The 20,718-nt window shown below is 40.7% G+C and overlaps 1 protein-coding gene across 1 annotated transcript in view; it reads left to right on the top strand.

Moving 5' to 3' along the window:
* Positions 1-7,699, top strand: part of LOC111948453 (NACHT, LRR and PYD domains-containing protein 12-like) — a 42,617-nt gene extending 34,918 nt beyond the window's left edge. The window contains exons 8-9 of the mRNA XM_078939480.1: positions 6,741-6,914; positions 7,229-7,699. Of these exons, the coding sequence (XP_078795606.1) occupies positions 6,741-6,914; positions 7,229-7,247 (193 nt within the window). The 3' untranslated portion in view covers positions 7,248-7,699. The remainder of the gene's footprint in view (positions 1-6,740; positions 6,915-7,228) is intronic.
* The last annotated feature ends 13,019 nt before the right edge of the window (positions 7,700-20,718 follow it).

Genomic DNA, 20,718 nt, shown 5'->3' with positions numbered 1-20,718 from the left:
GGAGATACTCAGAAGGGTCCTCTCTCATCATCTAAAATTTCATGGGTGTACATCTGACGGTGCCTTCATAAGGCCCCCCCAAACAGGAAGTGGTCAATTGCACTTACTCATAAAACAAAGCTTCATAGCAAATCAGCCGTTTGTCTCAGGAAGCTGAGATTTCAGAGTTAGATGCCTCTTACAAATCTCCAACTTTGATAAACAGCACTATAGGGTCTACGAGAAACTTCATAACTTTGTTTTTCCTATGTAATTTTGGACTGAACAACTATTTTTAGCATAAATTCTGTTTAGGTTATCAGCACCAAAGACTCCACTTTAATAGGCATTTATGTGCTACTGCTTCCTAAAATTTTTCAGAATTATTGAAGTTACAGGTGACCTCTGCGAGAGCTTTACATCCAAAAAGGTCTGAAAACGTATTTTTAGGCAAAACTACAAACACCTATCATTTTTCATAACTTATCCTTCAAATATCAACACAAAAAAATTTAAAAAACGGTAGGGATCTGTGTTTGCTGCCTTCCATATTTTTTTCAGACTTCTAGGTGAAACAGATGCATTTTATATAAATATTTTACATCACAAAATCTGTGCTTTTTCTGTCTGGACTCCAAACAAGTGTGTTTTATTATAACCTATGTTTCAACTATCCACACCAAGTTTCACAGGCATATAGCTGAACATGTCTAAATGCTCCCTGAATATTTTTTACAGATATAAAATGAACTGTTCAGTCCTAAGATCTTTTTAAGATCTTACATGTCAAAGCCTCTCTCAGTCTGCCCCTGCAGCAGGAGTCCTGTTACAACCCCGCCCCCTCCTGCTGGGACCCCTGCTCTTATGTAAATCAGCAAGCAGTGAGCAGCAGATGAGGAGTAAAAACGTGGGCAAAGACAGCCAGTTCAACACTCAAAGACTTCTTCTTTTATACATCTTTAGTATTAATCATTGTTTTTTTATTTATCCAAAATGCAGTAAACTTTAAATTTTAACTTTTTTTTATAAACAAAACATAGCCAACTTCAATACACTGAAGCAACATAGGATAATAAATATCTCTTATATCCTTTTTTATCAGTGCTGCAACTTATTTTCCTTTCTATACATCCAATGAAATTTAACTACAGCAGCAACAAAAAACACAACTGATAACAAATTTCTCTAAACAATGTTGTGTATATATATAGCACCTTTAAACACCAAACAAATAACAAATCCTCCCAATAAAAGCACAAAAAAATGGAACACAAAATGTGAAACACACACACTCAAATGTTAAAAACACACCTGTTAGCTGCAAAAATGTCCACAAGTCAACATGTACGCAATACAGACAGTGTTCACACATCCACACTTGTGGCTTTAAACCAACTAGTGTGAAATATTTCATTCATTCACAAAAACTATTAGTGCAAAGGTGAGCTAGCACCTGTGCTCAGGTGAGTGTTTATGTTCTTCTAAAATGGATGGTGGAATGTGAAAAGAAGGAGGGAGAGTGACCAGCCATCCCCACACCAAGACCCCCGCCGCAGCAGCCGCGGCAGCCAGAATCCCCCCAACACCACACGGCAGCAGGTAGAGAACATCCAAAGTGGAATTCTAACGATTGCCAGTACAACCTTTAACAAAAGAAGCGTCAGCAACTTCTCTGCATTGCAGAACATTTAACAATGCATTGAAAGTGTCTTTGGACACTGACGATGGGTCATCAGACATACAGGAGCAATGCCCTCATACTTTTCAAAATCACCCTTGTATCCAAAATATCCCACAGAAATTGTGGCTGTGCTGAAACGAATCTATATGATCGTCTATATGATCTTAACCAATATTTATGAATAAAATAATCATTATGCAAAATGCAATTAACTTTAAATTTTATCTTTTTTTTTACAAACACAACAAAAACCAACCTCAGTACACTCCTACAGATGTGACATAGGATGATAAATATCTCTTACATCCTTTTTTATAATCAATGCTGCAACTTCTTTTCCTTTCTATACATCCAATGAAATGAAACTACAAATCAACAAACACAACTGATAACAAATGTCTTTAAAAATAGATATGTATATTTGTAGCACCTTAAAAACACCAAACAAATAACAAATGTTTCCCAATTAAAGCACAAAAAATGGAAGAATTAATGCAAAACCCATATTAGAAATTGCAATTTTGAAAATATACTTTTTTCAGCAGTTTTTAAAAATAAGTCACCACTTCAAACAACTGCTTGGTTGCTTAGAGCTCTAAATATAAAAACAATGCTTTTAAATCACTTAGACACAGATGGAGAACCATATCAACTGGATTGGTAACAGGGTGGCATGTGTAGCTTTAACTAGGTTAAAAACTTACATCACTAGACAACATGCACACAAAAGTTGCTCTCACGTGCACATTCCTTGTCCAATCTCACTGAAATTCAATGGACGTGATGACGCTTCCATTCTGAACCCATGGATATGATAATCTTGGACGAGCTCCATAGTGCCACCTAGATATTGACAAATACATTTTATGTCACAATCTGACCTATCTTTTCTCTGTGCTTTGTCCGATATTCATAAAATTAAAACAGGAGATACTCATAAGTGTGTTCTCTCATCGTTTAAAGTTTCATGGGTGTACACCTGACGGTGCTTGCGCAAGCCACCGCCAAACAGGAAGTGGTTGATTGCGTTGGAGTCAGATAATTATAAATTCATAAAAAATCAGCCGTTTGTATCACGAGGCTGAGAAATCAGAATGAGATGCCTCTTACATATCTCTACCTTAGATATACAGCACTCGCATGGGTGCACAAAAACGGCTCAATAGCGCCACCTACAATGTTTGTTTTCGCGAGCCCCGCCATGTTCTTTAACATACAAGCTTGATTTTAGCAGGACATGTTCATCAGATGGAAACCTACAAAAAAGTCTCTGGTACCAAGCTGTCACTCACACAGGAAGTTTGTTATATTGATGTCAATTTGTCATTTTTGCTGTATTTTGGTCGTTTGCAGGCCTCGTTCTAGAACGAACTCCTCCTAGAGATTTGTGAAAAATGACTCCAAACTTTGGTTTTGTAAACTAGACACATGTTCAATGTTAAATTGCGAAGCTTTTAAGTTTTTACGGTTGTTTGTGACTGTGGCGGCGTGTCGAAATTGGAGGTCGTTTCGAAAACACGCCATGAAAAGAAAAATGGCCACTACTCAGCCATGCAAAATCTAATCTGATCCAAAATTGATATGCATGATTGTAGTCTGACTCTGAACACATCTGCATTGGAAGAATCCGGAAAAGGTGTGAGCATCACTGCTCCAAGTAGGATGAGCAGACACACCTCAAAATGACGTCCACCTGTTGAAAAACCATTGAAGTTTACTCTGATAAAAAACATATCTTTGGGCGTCTCGCCATGCACACAAAAGTTGCTCTCACATGCACATTCCTTGTCCAATCTCACTGAAATTCAATGGATTCATATAAGTCAGCCGTTTTTCTCAGGAAGCTGAAATTTCAGAGTTAGATGCGTCGTACAAAGCTCCACGTTTGATAAGCAGCATTATAGGGTCTACGAGAAACATTTAACCACCTTAATCCCCCTATTGTACTGAAAGCAACTTTTTGGACATTTTGACTTAAACAAATATTTTTATCATAACTTCTGTTTAGTTTATCAGCACCAAAATAAAAAATATATATATATACATATATATGAAATGAACTGGTCAACTCTAGGATTTTATTTAATCTTACATCCTCCAGCCTTTCCTCAGTCTCCCCAGCTGCAGGAGTGGAGTCCCCCCCGGCTGTGTGCTCACATGTAAATTAGCCAGGAGTGGCACACAAGAATGAGAAGTTAGAAAGCCCAGTTCAACACTGAAAGACTGCATTTTCCTTTGTTTTGTTTGTCTTTTATACATCTTTAGCACTAATCATTGTTTTTTATTCATCCAAAATACAATTAACTTTATATTTTATCTTTATTTTTTTACAAACAAAACATATGAATGTGCTCCAAAACAAAACCCAGCCTCAGTACACTCCTACAGATGTAACATCAGACAGTAAATGTCTCTTTTATGCTTTTTTTAATCAATGCTGCAACTTCTTTTCCTTTCTATACATCCAATGAAATTAAACTACGACGACAAACACAACATATAGCAAATGTCTCTAAAAAGATTGTGTATATACAAAATGTACCACCTCTAACACCAAAGAAATAACAAATGCTTCCCAATTAAAGCACAAAAAAGGAAACACAAAATGTAAAACCCAAGTTAGAAATTCCAATTTGAAAAAGATACTTTTTTCGGCAGCTTTTCAAAATCAATCACCAATTCTACTCTTCTGTGGATGAAACAAAGAACTCCAAAACAATGAAGACATTTCTCTAAGTCTCTGTCCCCTTCAGTTTTAAACAAGGTCTGTGAAAATCCACCATACATTGGTTACATGTACTCAGAGACGTGCTAAAAGTGCACAATTGTGCACTTTTAGCAGGTGCACAAAAGTGCACAAGCTCTTTTATATAGACAAATGTTTGTTTACTTAGAGCTCTAAATATAAAAAAAAATGCTTTTCTATCACCTAGACACAGATGGAGAACCATCATGAAGCTGTTCATCACATTTTTGACCTAAACATGTAAACATATGCTTGGCTCTGCGGTTAGGAAATGGTATTTGGGAATCTCCTCATACCAGGAGCCAGCCTGAACATTGGAACATCGCCACAGTGCCCATCCAGACTGGGACAGCAACGGGGTGCACTTCACAGCCGTGAGGCTGCTGTGTTTAACTCCAGCGTCCCAGCAAGGGAGACAACTGCAGCAACATCCACTGACCAAGCTGACAAGCCCTGGCAGAAAAGATCCCCACAAGAAAAACACTGGCTCAGGCAGGCTGGTCAAAAAATATATAGTTTTGCCATAGTCTTGCAGCTCGCAGATCAAGTGGTTTAGTTTTCCAGTAATGTCAGTCAAAAATGCAAGTTCAGATTCACAATGTTCATATTCACCATATTCAACAGACATCTCCTCCAATAGCACCTTAAAAATCCTGTGCTGTTTTGCTTTGCAGCTGAGGTTGTATATGATTTTCACAATAGGAGTCATTATATGTCCAGAGCCAATCACTTCTGCACACCAGGCCTACTGGTGAATGACGCAGCAGTAATGCAGACATTTTGGAAAGTCTGGGTCAGCTTTACAGTGAGTGATGAAACCTGTTTGTCTATTGATCATAGCAGGAGTCCCATCTGCAGTCACTTCTACCAGCTTTTCTAATGGTACCTTTTTCTGCACAAAAACTCCTTCACCGTGTTATACATTTCGACTCCTCTTGTAGTTGTCTGTTAGGGCAGATGTGTCAGGAGTTCTTCTCTTGTGGAAACCAAAAGCTATGCTGTACTGTTGCCGTCCACAGACTCATCACACTGGACGTTAAACCACCTGCACTTTGGAAGATCCCGGTCCAGCTAATTGGCCAAGTTATCAGACATAGCTGACACTCATCTAGACATTGTAGTGGAAATTAGATGAGTTCTATTGTTGTCATCCTTAGGGACAGTGATAGCAATTATCATCATTGCTTGTTTCTCAATCTGAAAAAACCTTTTCTACTTAATGAGAAAATGAGCAGGTCTAAATTAAGGCTTAGATTTAAGAATTTTTTTCATGCTATATGCAAAAGTCTTTGTCCCTTAAGGCAACAGATTACAGTCCCCCCCACCACCCCCCACAGGCTGCTGTCATGTTAACATTAGCTTGGAGCTCCAGAATGGACAAGAAAGAACGACGAGAATAGCTCGAGCAGGGCGTTGCTCACAGGGCACTCCCCGATGTCCTCCACACTGCACTGGTCTGGCTTAATCCAACGTCGATATAAACCTTTCAGGCGCTGGTAGGTCTCTGGGTCATGATCCCACTTCTGACACCAAATGTCAGAAGTCATGTGAGTTAACAGTGTGTATGTCAGTGTGTGTTATTAACAGGAACTTGCTCAGATGTTTTAAATGGTTGAATGTGTGCACCCACCCAACCAGCATTAGCTCAGTCCCCAAGTATATGATGTGTATGTGTGTATGTTTCTGAGTTCCTGTGTGGAGTTTCAGTCAGGGGAAACTGCCACACATCATCACATCATCCACAAACATCATCACATCATCCATCAAAGCTCCCAGCAGCTTCTGACTCTTCATTCAGAGCTGAAGTCATGGATCAGGGATCAATGTCCAACATTTGCTGCTGACTCTTCCTCATCACTTCCTTCTTCTACCTGCTTTGATATGTTGGAGCTGAAAGTCTCTGCTTGAAGGGCTGCAGCAGAGAAGGACTGGAAGATCATCTCCTGAAAACTGGGAGGAAGACTTTCCAGCATCCTGCTGCTGAAATTCTCCCATGATTCAGTGCTGTTTGGAGAAGAGCTGAGCAGAAAGAGGAAGTGGACTTTTTCTGCTGTTGCTGCAGAAACATCAGTTGGTTTGGATGCAGCCACAGGCTGATGTTTGACTTTCACACATCTGGACTTCTTTCCTGAAGCAGCTGCATGTTGTCCGGAATGTTCCTGAATGTTCTTCTTCTCTGCTTCTGCTGGACTCTTCTGATCTGCTGCTGTTGCTTCACATCTTTGGACTTTTTCTAAACTTTCTGATCTTCTTCAGCTCTGAACTCTTTAGAAGAAGTGAAGGATGAAAAACATGAACTTTGTCTTTAAACTCAACTCTTTGTTCTGGATTCAGGTTGAGGAACTGCAGTTTGTCAAAGACCAGCTGTGCTGTTCTGGTCTCAGTTCTGAAGTCCAACCCGTCCCACCTGACAAAACTGGACTTGGATTACAACTTCCTTCAGTCTTCAGATGTTCGGCAGCTCCAGAATCTGGTGGAGAGTCCAAACTCCAAACTGCAGACTCTGAGGTCAGTAGAGGGTTGGAGTCAGTCCAGCTGCTTCCAGATGTTTGGTCCTAAAGTTAGTCTGAGAGCAAAGATGCAGAGTTTCCTGTGAAGCTGCAGCTTCTCAGTGAAGCTCTGAGGAGAATGATGACAGGCTTCAGGACAACAGTCAGCCAATCAGAGCAGCAGAAGCTCCAACAGGTGAAGATGACAGGAAGCTGCTGCTCTGAACAGGACTGAAGCTCCTTCTGCTCTTTCTGCTGCTGTGCTGCATCACTGACTGACAGACCAGGATCAGGAGACACTCCTTCATTTATGTCTTTCTACTTTCTCTGCAGGTGGGAGGGGTGGAACTGATGTTCCTCCTGGAGGAGCAGAGAGGAGCAGCAGCAGCAGCTGGTCTGCAGAGATGTTGTGACTGGACGGTGTTCCTGGGAGGTGGAGAGCAGAGTGATGGAGGAATGAGAGGAAGTGGAGATGAGTGTCAGAGCTGCAGCAGGAACTGATCTGAGATCAGCTCCACTGTCTCTCTCAGCATCAAGTGGACAGTGCACTTCCTCTTCTCATTCTTTTTTATTTTATTTTTTTATTTTATTTTTGTTTTAACTTGTCCTGTCCAACAGCTAGGCAGACAGATGAGAGCTGAGGGCCTCTTGTGTTGGACATATTTTACTTTAACAAGAGGGGTTATTAATCTTCAGACAAACCAAAGGTATGTCTGAATAAACCCCTTTTGTAATTGAGGCCAAACTTTATTAATTTCAATCATGTCTGAAAATCTTTGGTGTTGGACCGGACGGAAAAGGAAAGAGGGGAAGAAGAGAGAGGGACGTTAGAGAAGGGGGGGGGGGGGGGGTGATAAAAGGAGGGGAAGGGGGGTAAGACCATGAAGCAGCATAAAGCAACAAGTTTACTGGTTGTTAATCATTATGGTAAAAATAAAAAGGTGAACCCCTTAGTGCTTGGATGACATGAGCGCCAAGCGTCGCAGAGACCCAGATCATTCATGTACTGCTGTAGGATACATGCAGAGCGCCATGTACGCTGGTTTGCTGCTGTGCTGAGTCTGTCAAGTTCAGGGTCCAAAACAAGGTTGACGTCTCCTCCTATAATGATTGTGGAGTCAGAGTGAGCTGAGAGTGAGGTGAAGAATCTGTGAAAGAAGGAGGAGTCGTCAACATTCGGGCCATAGACACTCGCTATACAAAAGTCCTTATTCTGAATGGATATATTAATGATTACAAATCTGCCTTCTGGGTCAGTAACTGTATCTTTATGAGTAAATGTAACATTTTTATTAATCAAAACTGCAACCCCTCTTTGTTTGGAGTTGAAACTGGCAGAATACATAACTGGATACTGGGAACAGCACAGGAGTTGACCAGCTGATAAAGATAAATGGGTCTCCTGCAGCAGAGCTATATCTGCATTAAGATCATTCAGGTGATTTAACACTTTCAATCTCTTTGGCCCAGAACCAAGTCCACGCACATTCCAGCTAACGATGTTAAGACTGCTCATAGCTGTTCTAACCGGGAGAGTGCAAGGCTAAATAGTGCGCGTGCCCGCTGTGCGTTCCTGCTACACTGACAAGCGCTATGCGTTGTGGGTGAACGTGTCTTGGCTATGAGCTGCATGTTACGTGCGTCCTGTGTGAGCCTGAGTGAGGTTTTTGCAGTTTATCAACGAGTGTGTGCGGGATCGCGTGTGCATGCTCTTATGCGCGCTAGTATGCGCGCGCGCCCGTTCCGTGCATAAATAAATACTCACCATGGTTGCGTTGACTTTACCTGATTCACATATGAGGACATGGGTAGGGGGGGGGGACAAGAGAAAAGAGAGAGGAAAAAAGAAAGAACAAAAAACAAAAACAACGAAACAACAACAGAAACATGAATGTGAGAGAAAGAAAAAACACTTTTCCTGAGAGGTGTGGATTATTGATGATCCGATTATTTCCTAGTTAAATAAGTTTGCTGGTTTCTTCTGGGCAGCGCAGATGTCAGTGCGCCTCTGAAAGCCTTCAGCACAGCCAGGGTGTTACCTCTGGGTCCCGGAACAGCTTGCCGTTCACAAAACGTTTATCAACGGCAACCACCGCACGGGCTCCAGCAGACAGGTGCTTCCTCCTCAGCGGGAAGAGGATTTTCCGCCGGCGGAGGATCTCGCCTGGAAACTGATCATTCACGCTGTATTGTGTGTCTTTCAGCTCTCGTCCTCTGCTTTTTACCTGCACCTTTTGTTTATAATGTTCAAATTTAGCAACAATAGGACGGGGACGCTGATTGTCCGGCCTCTTTCCTCCGAGCCGGTGAACCCTGTGAAAGGAGATCTTCTGGACCTCTTCCTTGGGGAGCTTCAGGTGGACCTCTATGAAGGACTTAACAATGTTCTCCGGGACTTCTCCTGCCTCTTCTGGAATCCCTGCGAACACTAGATTGTCCCTCATGCTCCTCGCCTGAAGATCCAGGAGGGTTTCCTTGATGGATCGGTTTTCCTCAGAGAGACGGGCGGTGTCGTTGCTCAGGGTCTTCACGGTCTCTCTGAGGGCCTGGTTCTCCGCTGCGAGCTCCTGCACCTGCTGTTGGCTGAACTCCAGAGACTCTCGCAGACCTTGGAATTCCTTATGGAGGATCTCCAGCAGATTTAAACGGCAATCAAGGCTGGAGAGCTTTTTATCAATTTAATCCAGGACAAGCAGCATGTAGCATGTTTTTGGACAGTGGGAGGAAGCTGGAGATCCCGGAAAGAACCCAGGCATGTACAGGGAGAACATGTGAACTCCACACGAGGTCCCCCATTGATGTTGTGTTTTTCATGTCCCCCAGCTGGGACTTGAACCAGAGGCCTTCATGCTGTGAGCAAGATCGCTAACCACTGCGCCACTGTGCAGCCCGGCTTCACATTTAACAGTAATAAACTAATTCTATTTACACAGTAATAAACTAATTCTACTTATTGTTGGGTTTTTCTAAATATTTTAAGGTCTAAAACTTCTAAATGGTTAGAAATTATTTTTAAAAATTCTTTGTAATCATTTTTTTTGTAAGAAGTCCTGCAACAATACATTTTCATTAAAGTTTAAGCTTTTAAAGCTGACTTTTTCTCTTCTTTATCAACAACAAATGATGTATCTATAAATATATTATATATATAAAATATAAAATATTTATATATATGTATAAATATATATAAATGTAATAATATATATAGTGTATAAAAGCTACTTAGACACCTCTAAAAGCAATAGAAATCATTGTCATGTGGGCGTCGTCGACCTCACCAAGATGGCGTCGCACTCCGCCACCGTTGGCCAGGCTTCTAAAGCGGGCGTGTCTCCTCTAGTGATATAACTTATTGGCCGAAACGCTCTATTTCATGAAAGTGAAACGCGCACTGAAGCGTCGTGTCAAACGGGCCATCCCTAAATATTACACTCAATAGGGATGGGAATAGAAGCCCCATGAAGCTTACAAAGGGGTTCATGTAATTGTGCTGGAAAAATGAATGAACCATTTGGGGCTTTGAAACCATACAAAACAGCGGCATCTGGTGGCGGACTGGACATATATAAATGCTTCAACTAAGCTCATTGAAACACTTCAATGTGGAAATGATAATATAAAGAAACGTAAAACAACAAGTGTCACAAGTTGTGACGATTTCTGTGAGAAGTGCTTGTGTTCCATTGTGAATGCTAACTATAGAGTGAGTGCTTGTGAACCAGGGCCTAGCTAAAATGATTGGGTGGGATATATTTCATGGATTTTTATTTAAAAACAGAATATTTTCTTCTGTTCTGGATTTCAGCCTGTTTTGTCTTTGGCTGATGACTTGGCCAGCCTTGGAGAAAATCCTCTCAGCAACACAGAGGAAGCTGGTTTCATTGTCAGCTTGTAGACTATAAAACTTTGTGGGTAACCCAGAATCTCAGTGGGTCCTCAGTTCTTGGGATTTTGTGTTCTTTTAAGAACCTAGAAAGGAATTAATATCCTGTTGTCATGCAGCAGTTTAAAATGATCATAAATGATGATGAGGATGATAGTGTTTACTGCACCTCTGAACCTCAGTTGTGCTGGTCACCTGCTGTTGAGTCCCCACATGCCTGTCCAGCAGGAACCAGAGACCACCACCCTCCTGCTGATATGAAGGACCTTCTCTGGGTGGTGACTGTGACTGTGGCTCTGCTGGAAGTATCTGCTGCATTGTTGCAGACACTCTTTAGAGAGCCGCTCTATGGCAGTGTGGGCAGAGCCTTGGCTGCAGAACCACAGCTCTTTAAATCTAGGGTCCAACAAGGTTGCCATTGATATGGGGGGGGGATGACCATCTCAGAGCTGAAAACTCACAAAGATTGTTCTTCAAGTTAGTGGCCAGTTTCTCACCCAGTGGGTGTGTGATCTGACCACATCTGCTAGAGATGTAATGTTTCAGCATTTTAACAGTTTGAATGACTTTGGAATGACACCCTTTTTTCTGCAGAAAACTCAACTGTGGCCTGTTGAAAAAGTGAAAGAACGCTCAAGCAGTGGTATATGGCCTGGTATTCCTCTGAGGTGAATAACAGCAAGCACGTTTTCTGGAGAGAAAATAACACAGTAAAACAATAACTACAACAAAAGTAAAATCTTAGTAAAAAATCAGTAATCACCTCTTAAATTCATTTATGCTCTGGCCTGGCCAGCTGTCCCTGCATCTCTGACAGCTTCTCCTTCACTGTGGTGCTGGATTTAAAAAGACCAACTGTCAGAATTACAAACTACTGTCCACACAAAGAGTCAAGGTGCTCTCAATCTTTATGTAGTTGTAAGGCAGAATGTGGGGAAAAATGCACCCATTGAAAATAATGTGGCAAGTCTGCAGCCTACAGTGCAGCAGCATGGCAGCCAGACATCACCAGAGAGAGACTCCATCTTGAAAAGAGGTCCTCTTTTATAGGTGGTTGGCTCCACCCCTTGCCATACAAACACAATTAACAATCAAAATCAAACATTTCCTAAAAACAAAAGAACAATTACATGCATTTTCCTAATTACCAAAGCAATAATTAGACAAAGAAGTCCAAACTTTAACAACATTCTTTAAACAAAAATGCAAAATAAAAAGAAATCATTTTGAATTTAAAACAGGCCTGTCAAAGGAAACCAAAACAATAGGTGGGTCCACTGGACATTCAGGATACAGGAAGTACTCCTATGAAATCAGGAAGTAAACAGATAAGACATAGAAAACAACCAAAAACAGAAAATAAATAAAGTGAATTGCAAGAACTGTTGGAAGTTTACAGCTATACAGTGTGTGCACCCACTGATGCTGTCAGAAGCAAATACACTTTATTTAACTCAAATCGTGACAGACTTGTGCTCTGTCACACCAACGATCCTGTGGCCATACTTCAGATGTCCTCTAGTTCAGGGGTTTGGGAAAGGGACTTTTTCACCACCAAATGAAGAATATGTGCAAAACACAGTACGTGCTGAAGAGGTAGTGTATTATCACATGCAACCATGCTGGGAGCACAGTCTGTAACCAGGCCTGTCACCTGGAAGAAAGATTACTACATGTTCACAAATCATGTATATTAGATAGTGGGAGGCCATGTCGATGAATAATCTTGTCTTTTATTGATCTAGCACCTTCCCTTTAATTTCACATTCTTCCATGGAGAGATTTTGGCCTCAGCCAAGTGAGCTGCAGTGTGGGTTTGGGGAAACTTCAGAACCCCCAAGACCACAGAGGCCCGGTCCACCTAGAATGAACAAAATCAACCTGAGATACATAAACCAAAGCAATGCACAAAGCAGGAGATACCTACCTCCTCTGTGATAAAATGACATGTTACAGCCAAGTAGGCATCCATGTTAATGGATGTCCACATGTCTGCTGTCAGGCTCACTGCTAACCTCAGCTAAGGCCTTCTCCTTTGTGGCGTTGTTTGGGATTCATTTGTATTTATGGACAATAGCTCGCCCAACTGTTCAAACACATGTGACATCTGAACCCTGGTTCAACCAAACAATGCATTCGGCGCTTTATACGTCATCAACCATGTGATCTGCGCTAGTTGACACACGCCCAGAACCTCTGCTTCATGAAGGGGAAACAAGGTCTGTGTCAAACGGGCCATCCCTACAAACCACCCAAAATAATAAAGGAGTTGTTAGGAGTGATTAGAAACAGAATAGTTAGAAACTCCCTTTTAAATTTTATTACACTAACTTTTACTTTTTATCACATTAATGGTTTAAACTTGATTCACTATGTATTATCATCTCAAAGTTATATTACATTCGAAGACAGAGCACAACCAAGACTATTGTCTCGCAACATCCCTTTAACATCCTCCCCTTTCATCTTTGTGTGTTCTGGTGTATGCGTTCTGGCAAATGTCTGTGATAACCTCAGAGAGATCTGACACTTTAGGTTCTCTGACCTTCGAACATCTAGCCCGCAACAGTCTGTGGGTGTGTTTTTCACACCATGATCCATCGAATGAGGTTCTGAATATGCAAATGCAAGGTATATATACCAAGCCTATTTCTGAGTTCCTTTGTTCGGACTCTGATGCAAGAACCCTGGTCATCTGTCTGTAACCCTGCGTACAAATTTGTGCTCTTGCGCGGATTAAACCTACAAAAGCTAAGTTTTGTCTCTGAGTCATTATTAATTTATTTCTGTTTGCAAGAAACTGACGGGGTACGAACCTAATATAATACAGTCCTTTCTAGAGAATCCAGTTTCTTCACAGGAGTTGACAACAGAGTGAATGTCAGTGTGTGTCATCATTATCAGGGGAGTCCCTCTGATGATTCAATGGTTGAATGTTTGCACCCACCCAACCAGTATTAGCTGTAGATGAAGTGTATTTGTGTGTGTTTGAGTTCTTGTGTGGAGTTTCAGATAGATAAACCTGCCGCATATAGTAGAAGAAGAACACAAGAGAATGAACTGAGGGCCAATAAATAAATAAAGTTCAGGAGATGAGAAATAAAATGATCATAGAGAACATTAGAGTGAATCACAGCATCATGAAAATGGGGGAAAGTTCAGTAATAATAATATTAATTCACTTTATTTCAGACTCAGATGTGGTCTGTAAAATAAGACAGAACATACAACAAAAATAGAACTTATTTACAAACATTTAAATAGAATATAATCTCTGTGCCCATTGTATTCTCAAGGTGGAGGTGTAGCGGCATGAGCTTCAAAGCAGAATTTTACTAGTCATTTAGATGATATTTTTCAAACAAATGTAAGTTTTTATAGCTTTCAAATTCTTTTAATTTTCCAGAAGTTCACTGTATTTTTTTGTTTCACAAATGAAAAGACGTAAAGAAGGTTTCATGTGGGCATATTGTATTGTGAGCAGCACATTGCACTGTTTGCACTGTTTGCAATACTTACTCTATTTATTGTTCTGACCATTGTGTCATTTTTTAATTTTTGCCTACTGTTGTTCTTTTTTCTACAGTATTCTTAAGTGCTTTATGTTGCACATTAGCACAGAAGCAAATTCCAATTCTGTGAAACTGCTCTGTTCACTGAAAATGGCAATAAATGCTCCTTGAATCCTTAAATATTTACATTCATGCATTTGGAATTTGGCCAGAAGAAAAATCAAATGGAATAAATAGACCTCATTGTTTTTTTGTTAAAGAATTGATTCCAACATCCTGCAAAAATAATGCAATGTTATAAAATGACCCACAAAAAAGTGGGCAAGTTCAGATTCAATGAGTCAAATTTCATGTTGATCCAAAAAGCAAATCAATTCTTTTCAAAACAGTTCAGGAAGTTCACTTGTGCAAGGAGCTGTAACGTTTGCTTTTTAGGAAAACAACAGCACTTCTTCTGGAACCAGATCAGTGGCCTTGTGGTAGAGTGTCCTTCCTAAGACTGGGAGGCTGTGGGTTCAAATCCAGGGCTCAAAACCTTCAAATATGATTTTTAAAAATTGAGGATCAGATATGACAAAAAAAGGTATCCAACAAAAATGCCTGACGTTCCTCGATGCACCACTAGATGGCAGAAACGTCAAGAGTTTCTCACACTTGTGTTAAGAACATCCAAACTCCACCTTAACCTGGTTACCTGGTTATTTAGTATTAATTGAATGCAATATGATTCCATAAATATGAAATTTTTGAACCAGTGGGAGTAAAAGTGACGTCACATCCTTTCATGTTTTTGGAAGAATTTGTAAAATTATGATCCTTTTATATCTTTACTTTCTACATTTACTTCATGTAAAGGTGTCATTTCATTGATTATTTTTGACATTTGAACAATTTTAATGGCTGAAACTGAGTTTAAAAAAAGTCTTCAAACTGAAAAAATGAACAGGATGATGATTTTAAGTGATGGTTTGTGTCACAGTTTTAGTTGCTTTACTTTTGTGTTTATGTTCTGTTTTGTACTGCATAGGTTTGAGTTCATTTCCGGTTTTATTTTGTAAGTTTTCCTTTCCTTTTTATTATTTGGAGTTTTGCTTTTGGTCCCCATCTGTCCTGATTGTGTTCACTTGTGTCTCGTTTGTCTGTGTGTATTTAAGTCTTGTCTTTCCCTTCCTCCTGTACTGCTCTGTAGTATTAGGTCTCCCCTGTTCATGTGTATTTGGTTGTCGAGTTTGCCTGCCTGATGCAGTGGTATTTTAGTTTGGTTGATGTTTTTTAAATGTAGTGATGGGACGATGATACCTCAAGGAGTGTATTGACACACTAAACAAACTGTGTCGGCACTGTATTGATACTGTGTTGGTCACCCAATAGTGACCCCTGCAGTAGTTATGAAATCATTGCAGGTAAAGAAATTCCTTGTTTGTGTAAATGCTAAAACTGAGTTGGTATGTAAAATACAGCAAATTAGAGTAAAAATTCAGAGTTACAACTTTTTAACTTATGTGCACATTTGTCAACTTAACTGTTAAATCATATGAAATAAAAGACAAAAAAGTGATTAGTTCATGAATTTTTATTGAGGAACAAAAGTTTTTGGAGTCTCTTTGCTCCAAGGCGATTTCTCCTCTTATACACCAGCTCTCCAGCCTTGGAAAATACTCTTTTGCATGGAACAGACGATGATGGTGAGAGTTTTAAGTGCAAGTTGATGAAGATGTGGGTATATTTCCTGGTTCCTTTTCCAATATTGCAAAGGATCTTGGTTTCTGGGTGTGTTTGTTTCTGCCAGGTAGCGTTGGACTTGAATAATGGAGTCAGCTGTTGCGTTCCTCTTCTGGGTCTCTGCAACCTCCATATTTAACGTTTTCCAGAGATTGTGCCCTAAAAAATAGTTAATCATTACTTTTTATCACATGATATATCATATCACAAAGAGCCACAGAAATGTATTTTCATACCTGAACTTTACGATACAGTTCCTGTATCGGTCACGTGATTCTTTCTTAAAGCAATACACTCACCGATACGAGGTTTCCCTCTTGAGCTCTCAGCAAAGTGCTGATGCACCAGTGTCGCTCATCCCATCACTACTCTCTGCGCCTGGGTACGTCCTCAACCTTACCCCATAACAGTTTGGTTCTGATTTTCAGAATAAAGTTAGAACAACAATAGAAAAGAACAACTGATAGAAGTTTTCTGCTTTGTCATCTTTCATTAAATAAGACAAACATGCAAACAAAAATCAAAGTTGGCTATTAGTTATTAACTCTGATAATTCATTCATTCTTTATTTGACTTTCAAATTCATTTTTCAAAGTTAAGTCAATAAAACTAAGAAGTGATGGATTTGTGACAAAAAACCGTTTCCTCCACATGTTCTCAACATTTATTCTACTCCCTATAAAACTCTGGTTGTTGTCGGGAAGATTTCCTTTTCCTTAAGAAATCCAAACCAGCAAAATGGTTCAAATTGTGGAATCATCCAAAACTGTGACGGGTACATTTCTCCACCAGATGTCACTATTCTTTGTCTTGAAATTTGTATTCAGGAACTGAGTGGGTGAACCTTACAACCGTGGAAGGGCAGTTTTTCTGGTTGATCTGATTGGCCGGAATTTGCATGTCAAATCCGGTGAGGCTTTAATGGAAAAGAAACGGCGGCTGTAACGTGGATTAAAGTGATTTTCACATGAGAAAAATTCACAGCAAGAAAAACTTGCTGCACTTTCTTACCTTGGTCTTGGGTTGTTGGTTAACGTTTTAATCCACGTTACATCCAACGTTTTTTATGCTATTAAAGCCTCTAAAACAAACGGGTTTGGAGAACAAGTTTGACACAAAAAGCTGAAATTTCTAACTGTGATAGTCAAAGAGCCACATCACACACTGACCTGCCAGACACACACACACACACACACAATTAAAGCCACCTTATTTCCTGTAACACACTCCTCCACTTACAATACAACAGCACTGGATTAAACGGTGCAGTTTTAGTTATGGATGATTTTTTTCTGTATTTAACGTTTAAAAATACCGGTAAAACATGCATGCTAGTGTGTGTTTTAAAAAGGCAGTGGAAGCAAAACTGAGGTGGTTGTGATTTATCTTTTATTTTTTCAGTCATCAATCAGAATCCAAAAATCCATCAAAGTCCTCATCTTCTGTATCTGAAATAAACAGCTGATCTAAATTTCTATCAAACACGGCAGGTTCACTCTGGTCATTGTCAGAGTCTGTCTTGTTGCCGTGCGGCTCCTCGTGAATGATGCCGGCTTTTGGGAAAGCCTGAACATCAGTTCAAGCAGACGGGTTAGCCCAAACTTCTACAATCCATTCACAGATTGTGGCATAACTTACCAGACGCTGCATCCCAGTAAAAGGAGCAGAAGATGGACATATTTTCATTGTAATCCGGTGCAAGCTGCTGCGCTCAAGTCGATCGTTCAACACCGGCAACCTCGCCTTGTTTCCGCACAAACTTAGCTGTGTCTTCTTGACTGTCGGAGTTCTTTTTCCAGCTTCCTCCACTTATGATCCATGGATTCATTCAGCAGCTGCTGGACTCCCATGTTCTTCTACATAGCTGATAGCTGCAGTTTAAACTCTGCTTCATCATCTTGTCTCTTTGCAGACGGCACTTCCAGGGTTTTCAAAACGATGTCCTTCTGCATTATGCACATTCCTGCACCTCTGTACTGAAGGGGGGGGGGGGGGGGGGGGGTCTTCCCTCCTTACCTTCCTCATGTTTTCTCTCCTGCGTCCTCTTAATCAAAGTCACACAACAACACATTAGGGGTGGTGTTTACACTTTGGAGAAAACGCAAGACTTTTATTTTCGCCTCATGGCTGTGAAAGTACAGTATATAGAAACTATGATGAGAGGCAGAGAGTAGCATGTGGCTCAAGAGACGCGGGTTAGCCACTCCTGCTCTGAAAAATTAAAGTCCTGCCCTGCTGCCTCACTGGATGACATGCAAATTTTCGGCCAATGATATCAACAAGTAAGGGACCGTCCCCAAGTGAAAACCGCCCCCCTGAACACTGCGAACAAACAGGAGTGCTGCTCAGTTAAGATTGCAGGCGTGCAGTTATGAAATGCGTGGTCACTCGGTTAGAATTGCGCCTGCGTGTAAGGTTCCTCACTCAGTTGTCTTTACGCTCTTTCAGTTAATGACAGAGATGAAACTCCATAAACGTCCTTCAGGAATGTGGTTCTGCTGCTGAACATTCTTCCAGACTAAAGCAGAGAAAAAGTCCCACAGATCATCTGGAAGATCCACATTCTTTCAGTCAGAGCTGCTCTCAGGCTCAGACTCTTGATCCAAACAGTCTGAATGTTGATGCTTCTGTCAGCAGTAAAGAGGTCAGAGGTCAGAGCAGAGCTTTCAGTCACCAATGTGATCAGAAAAGATGGAAACATTCACAGAGAAACTAGGAATGTTCCCTAAAATCAGAACAATGTTGATGTTTGCAGATCAATTCCTAAAAGCTGATGATGTGTTTGAGCTCAAAGGAACATTTCTGCTTTGAACAGACGACCACCACGACCATGAAGGCATCACAGCTCCTGCTCCAAACTCCAACATGTCGGCTGTGATGCAACAACCTGACAGTTGATCTGACAGCAAAGGAATGGATGAGGAAGACAGACGAGAAGGAAAGTCTCTGCAGAGAGTTGAAAGACGACAGGAACGAGCTTTAGCTGGTATTTTTGTTAGAACTGAGCGACTTTATCAGCAGAATTAAGAACAAGGAAGTGAAGACTTTAAGCACTTCTGATTGGTCAGACCGATGACGCGTGATTAAGCCTTTTAGAATGATTGGTGGAGACAGTTAAAGGGGCGGGACTTTTCCTTGCACAGTTATCGCTGCAGCTGAATCGCGGTACCGTTATTCTTATCAAAATGTCTTTAATAGAATCATATAAACACAAAGAAAAAATAATTTTACAATCTTTCATATTCTTAACTACTCTGTCTTTTATCAGGGCCTGTTTGGATGAACACAGAGCTGATATCCTGGAGATGGGAAATGTTTTTAGATCAGTTAATGAGGGCAATTTCCCACGGCAAACTAGTGTGCCGCGGCACACTGGTTGAAAAACACTGACCTAGGGGAACACCTTTTTTTGGGGCCCTTGTCGGCACCCGCCCTCCATTCCCCTTTTACTTGCATATTAGACACCTTCATTAATCTAGGGTCTTGTGGGTGTGGTCTGGTGGAGGAGGGAAAGGTGAAACGTCTGGACTCAAAACATAAAATATAATAAATAAATAGAATACCATATTAAACAAAAACGAAACTGGGTTTATTCAAATATGCACCTTGGCTACCAGAAGAGGAATAACCTCTTATTGTAAAACTAAAACATGTCCAACACAAAAGGCCTGTCCTGTTGGACAGGTAAAGTTAAAAAAAAATTCCACTTCAACTGCTTAATGTTCTGCCCTGCCTCCATTCCAGGTGGACTATCTCTGGTTCTGAGTCAGTGATTTGTGCTTCAGCTCAAACATGTCCTATTACTGAGGAACAAAGACATCCTTCAGGAATGTGGTTCTGCTGCAAAACATTCTTCCAAACAAAAGCTGCTCCTCCTTCAACAGCAGAGAAAAAGCCTCAAACATCACCTGGAAGATCCACATTCTTTCAGTTTGATGTTTTCTTTGTGATCAAATCTCTGCCTCAAACAGCTTTTCTGACTTGTTCACATTCAGACTTCAATCTGATTAGTTCTGAGCTTTAGCAGAGGAGAGACATCATCTAAATCCTGAAAACATCTAAATCCTAAACAGAATCTGACAATATTCCTCTAAAAATCCAATAGAATCTGTTATCAAACTAATAATTCTACATCATCAAATCCATTTGTTCTTCAGTCATTTTCCTTCAGTTTTAGGATCTTGTGAATTTGAAACGTTGAGCTGGAAGTTTCTGCTTCAGTGTCAGTAGATGACAGATGAGGGGAGTTCATGCACGTCTGGAAGGAGGAGAACAGAAAGCAGAAGGTCACATGAACTTCACTGAGATCAACTATTTGTCAATCTGACAGCTTGAAGCTCCGCCCCTCCTCCCAGTGACTGTCAGGTTTCTGGTTGAACTTGTTCTCTGTCTTTAGTTTCTCTAAACGTCCTGCTGTGTTCATGGGATGTTTCTTCCTCCATCTTCATCTCTAATTCTCAGGTCACTTTACAACCATCCTGCAGCTCCTGACAGTGATTTCACCTACAAACAGAAGCACCGCCCCCTTTTTCATGTCAGCATAAAACCTGACCAGATCCTGATCCTCTGACTGTGCAGCAGTGGCTGTTCACTTGGTAGAAAGCAGGCAGGTTGAGGGTTTGATTTCAGGAAGGCTCACAGTCTGATTCTGATATTAATTTTCCACTTCAGCTGCTCCACCTGCTGCCCCGCCCACCTGTGCTACC

This window comes from Oryzias latipes, chromosome 2, assembly GCF_053564925.1.
Source record: "Oryzias latipes strain Hd-rR chromosome 2, Olatipes_Hd-rR_3.1".
Lineage (NCBI taxonomy): Eukaryota > Metazoa > Chordata > Actinopteri > Beloniformes > Adrianichthyidae > Oryzias > Oryzias latipes.
This window is presented reverse-complemented; position numbering and strand designations above follow the sequence as displayed.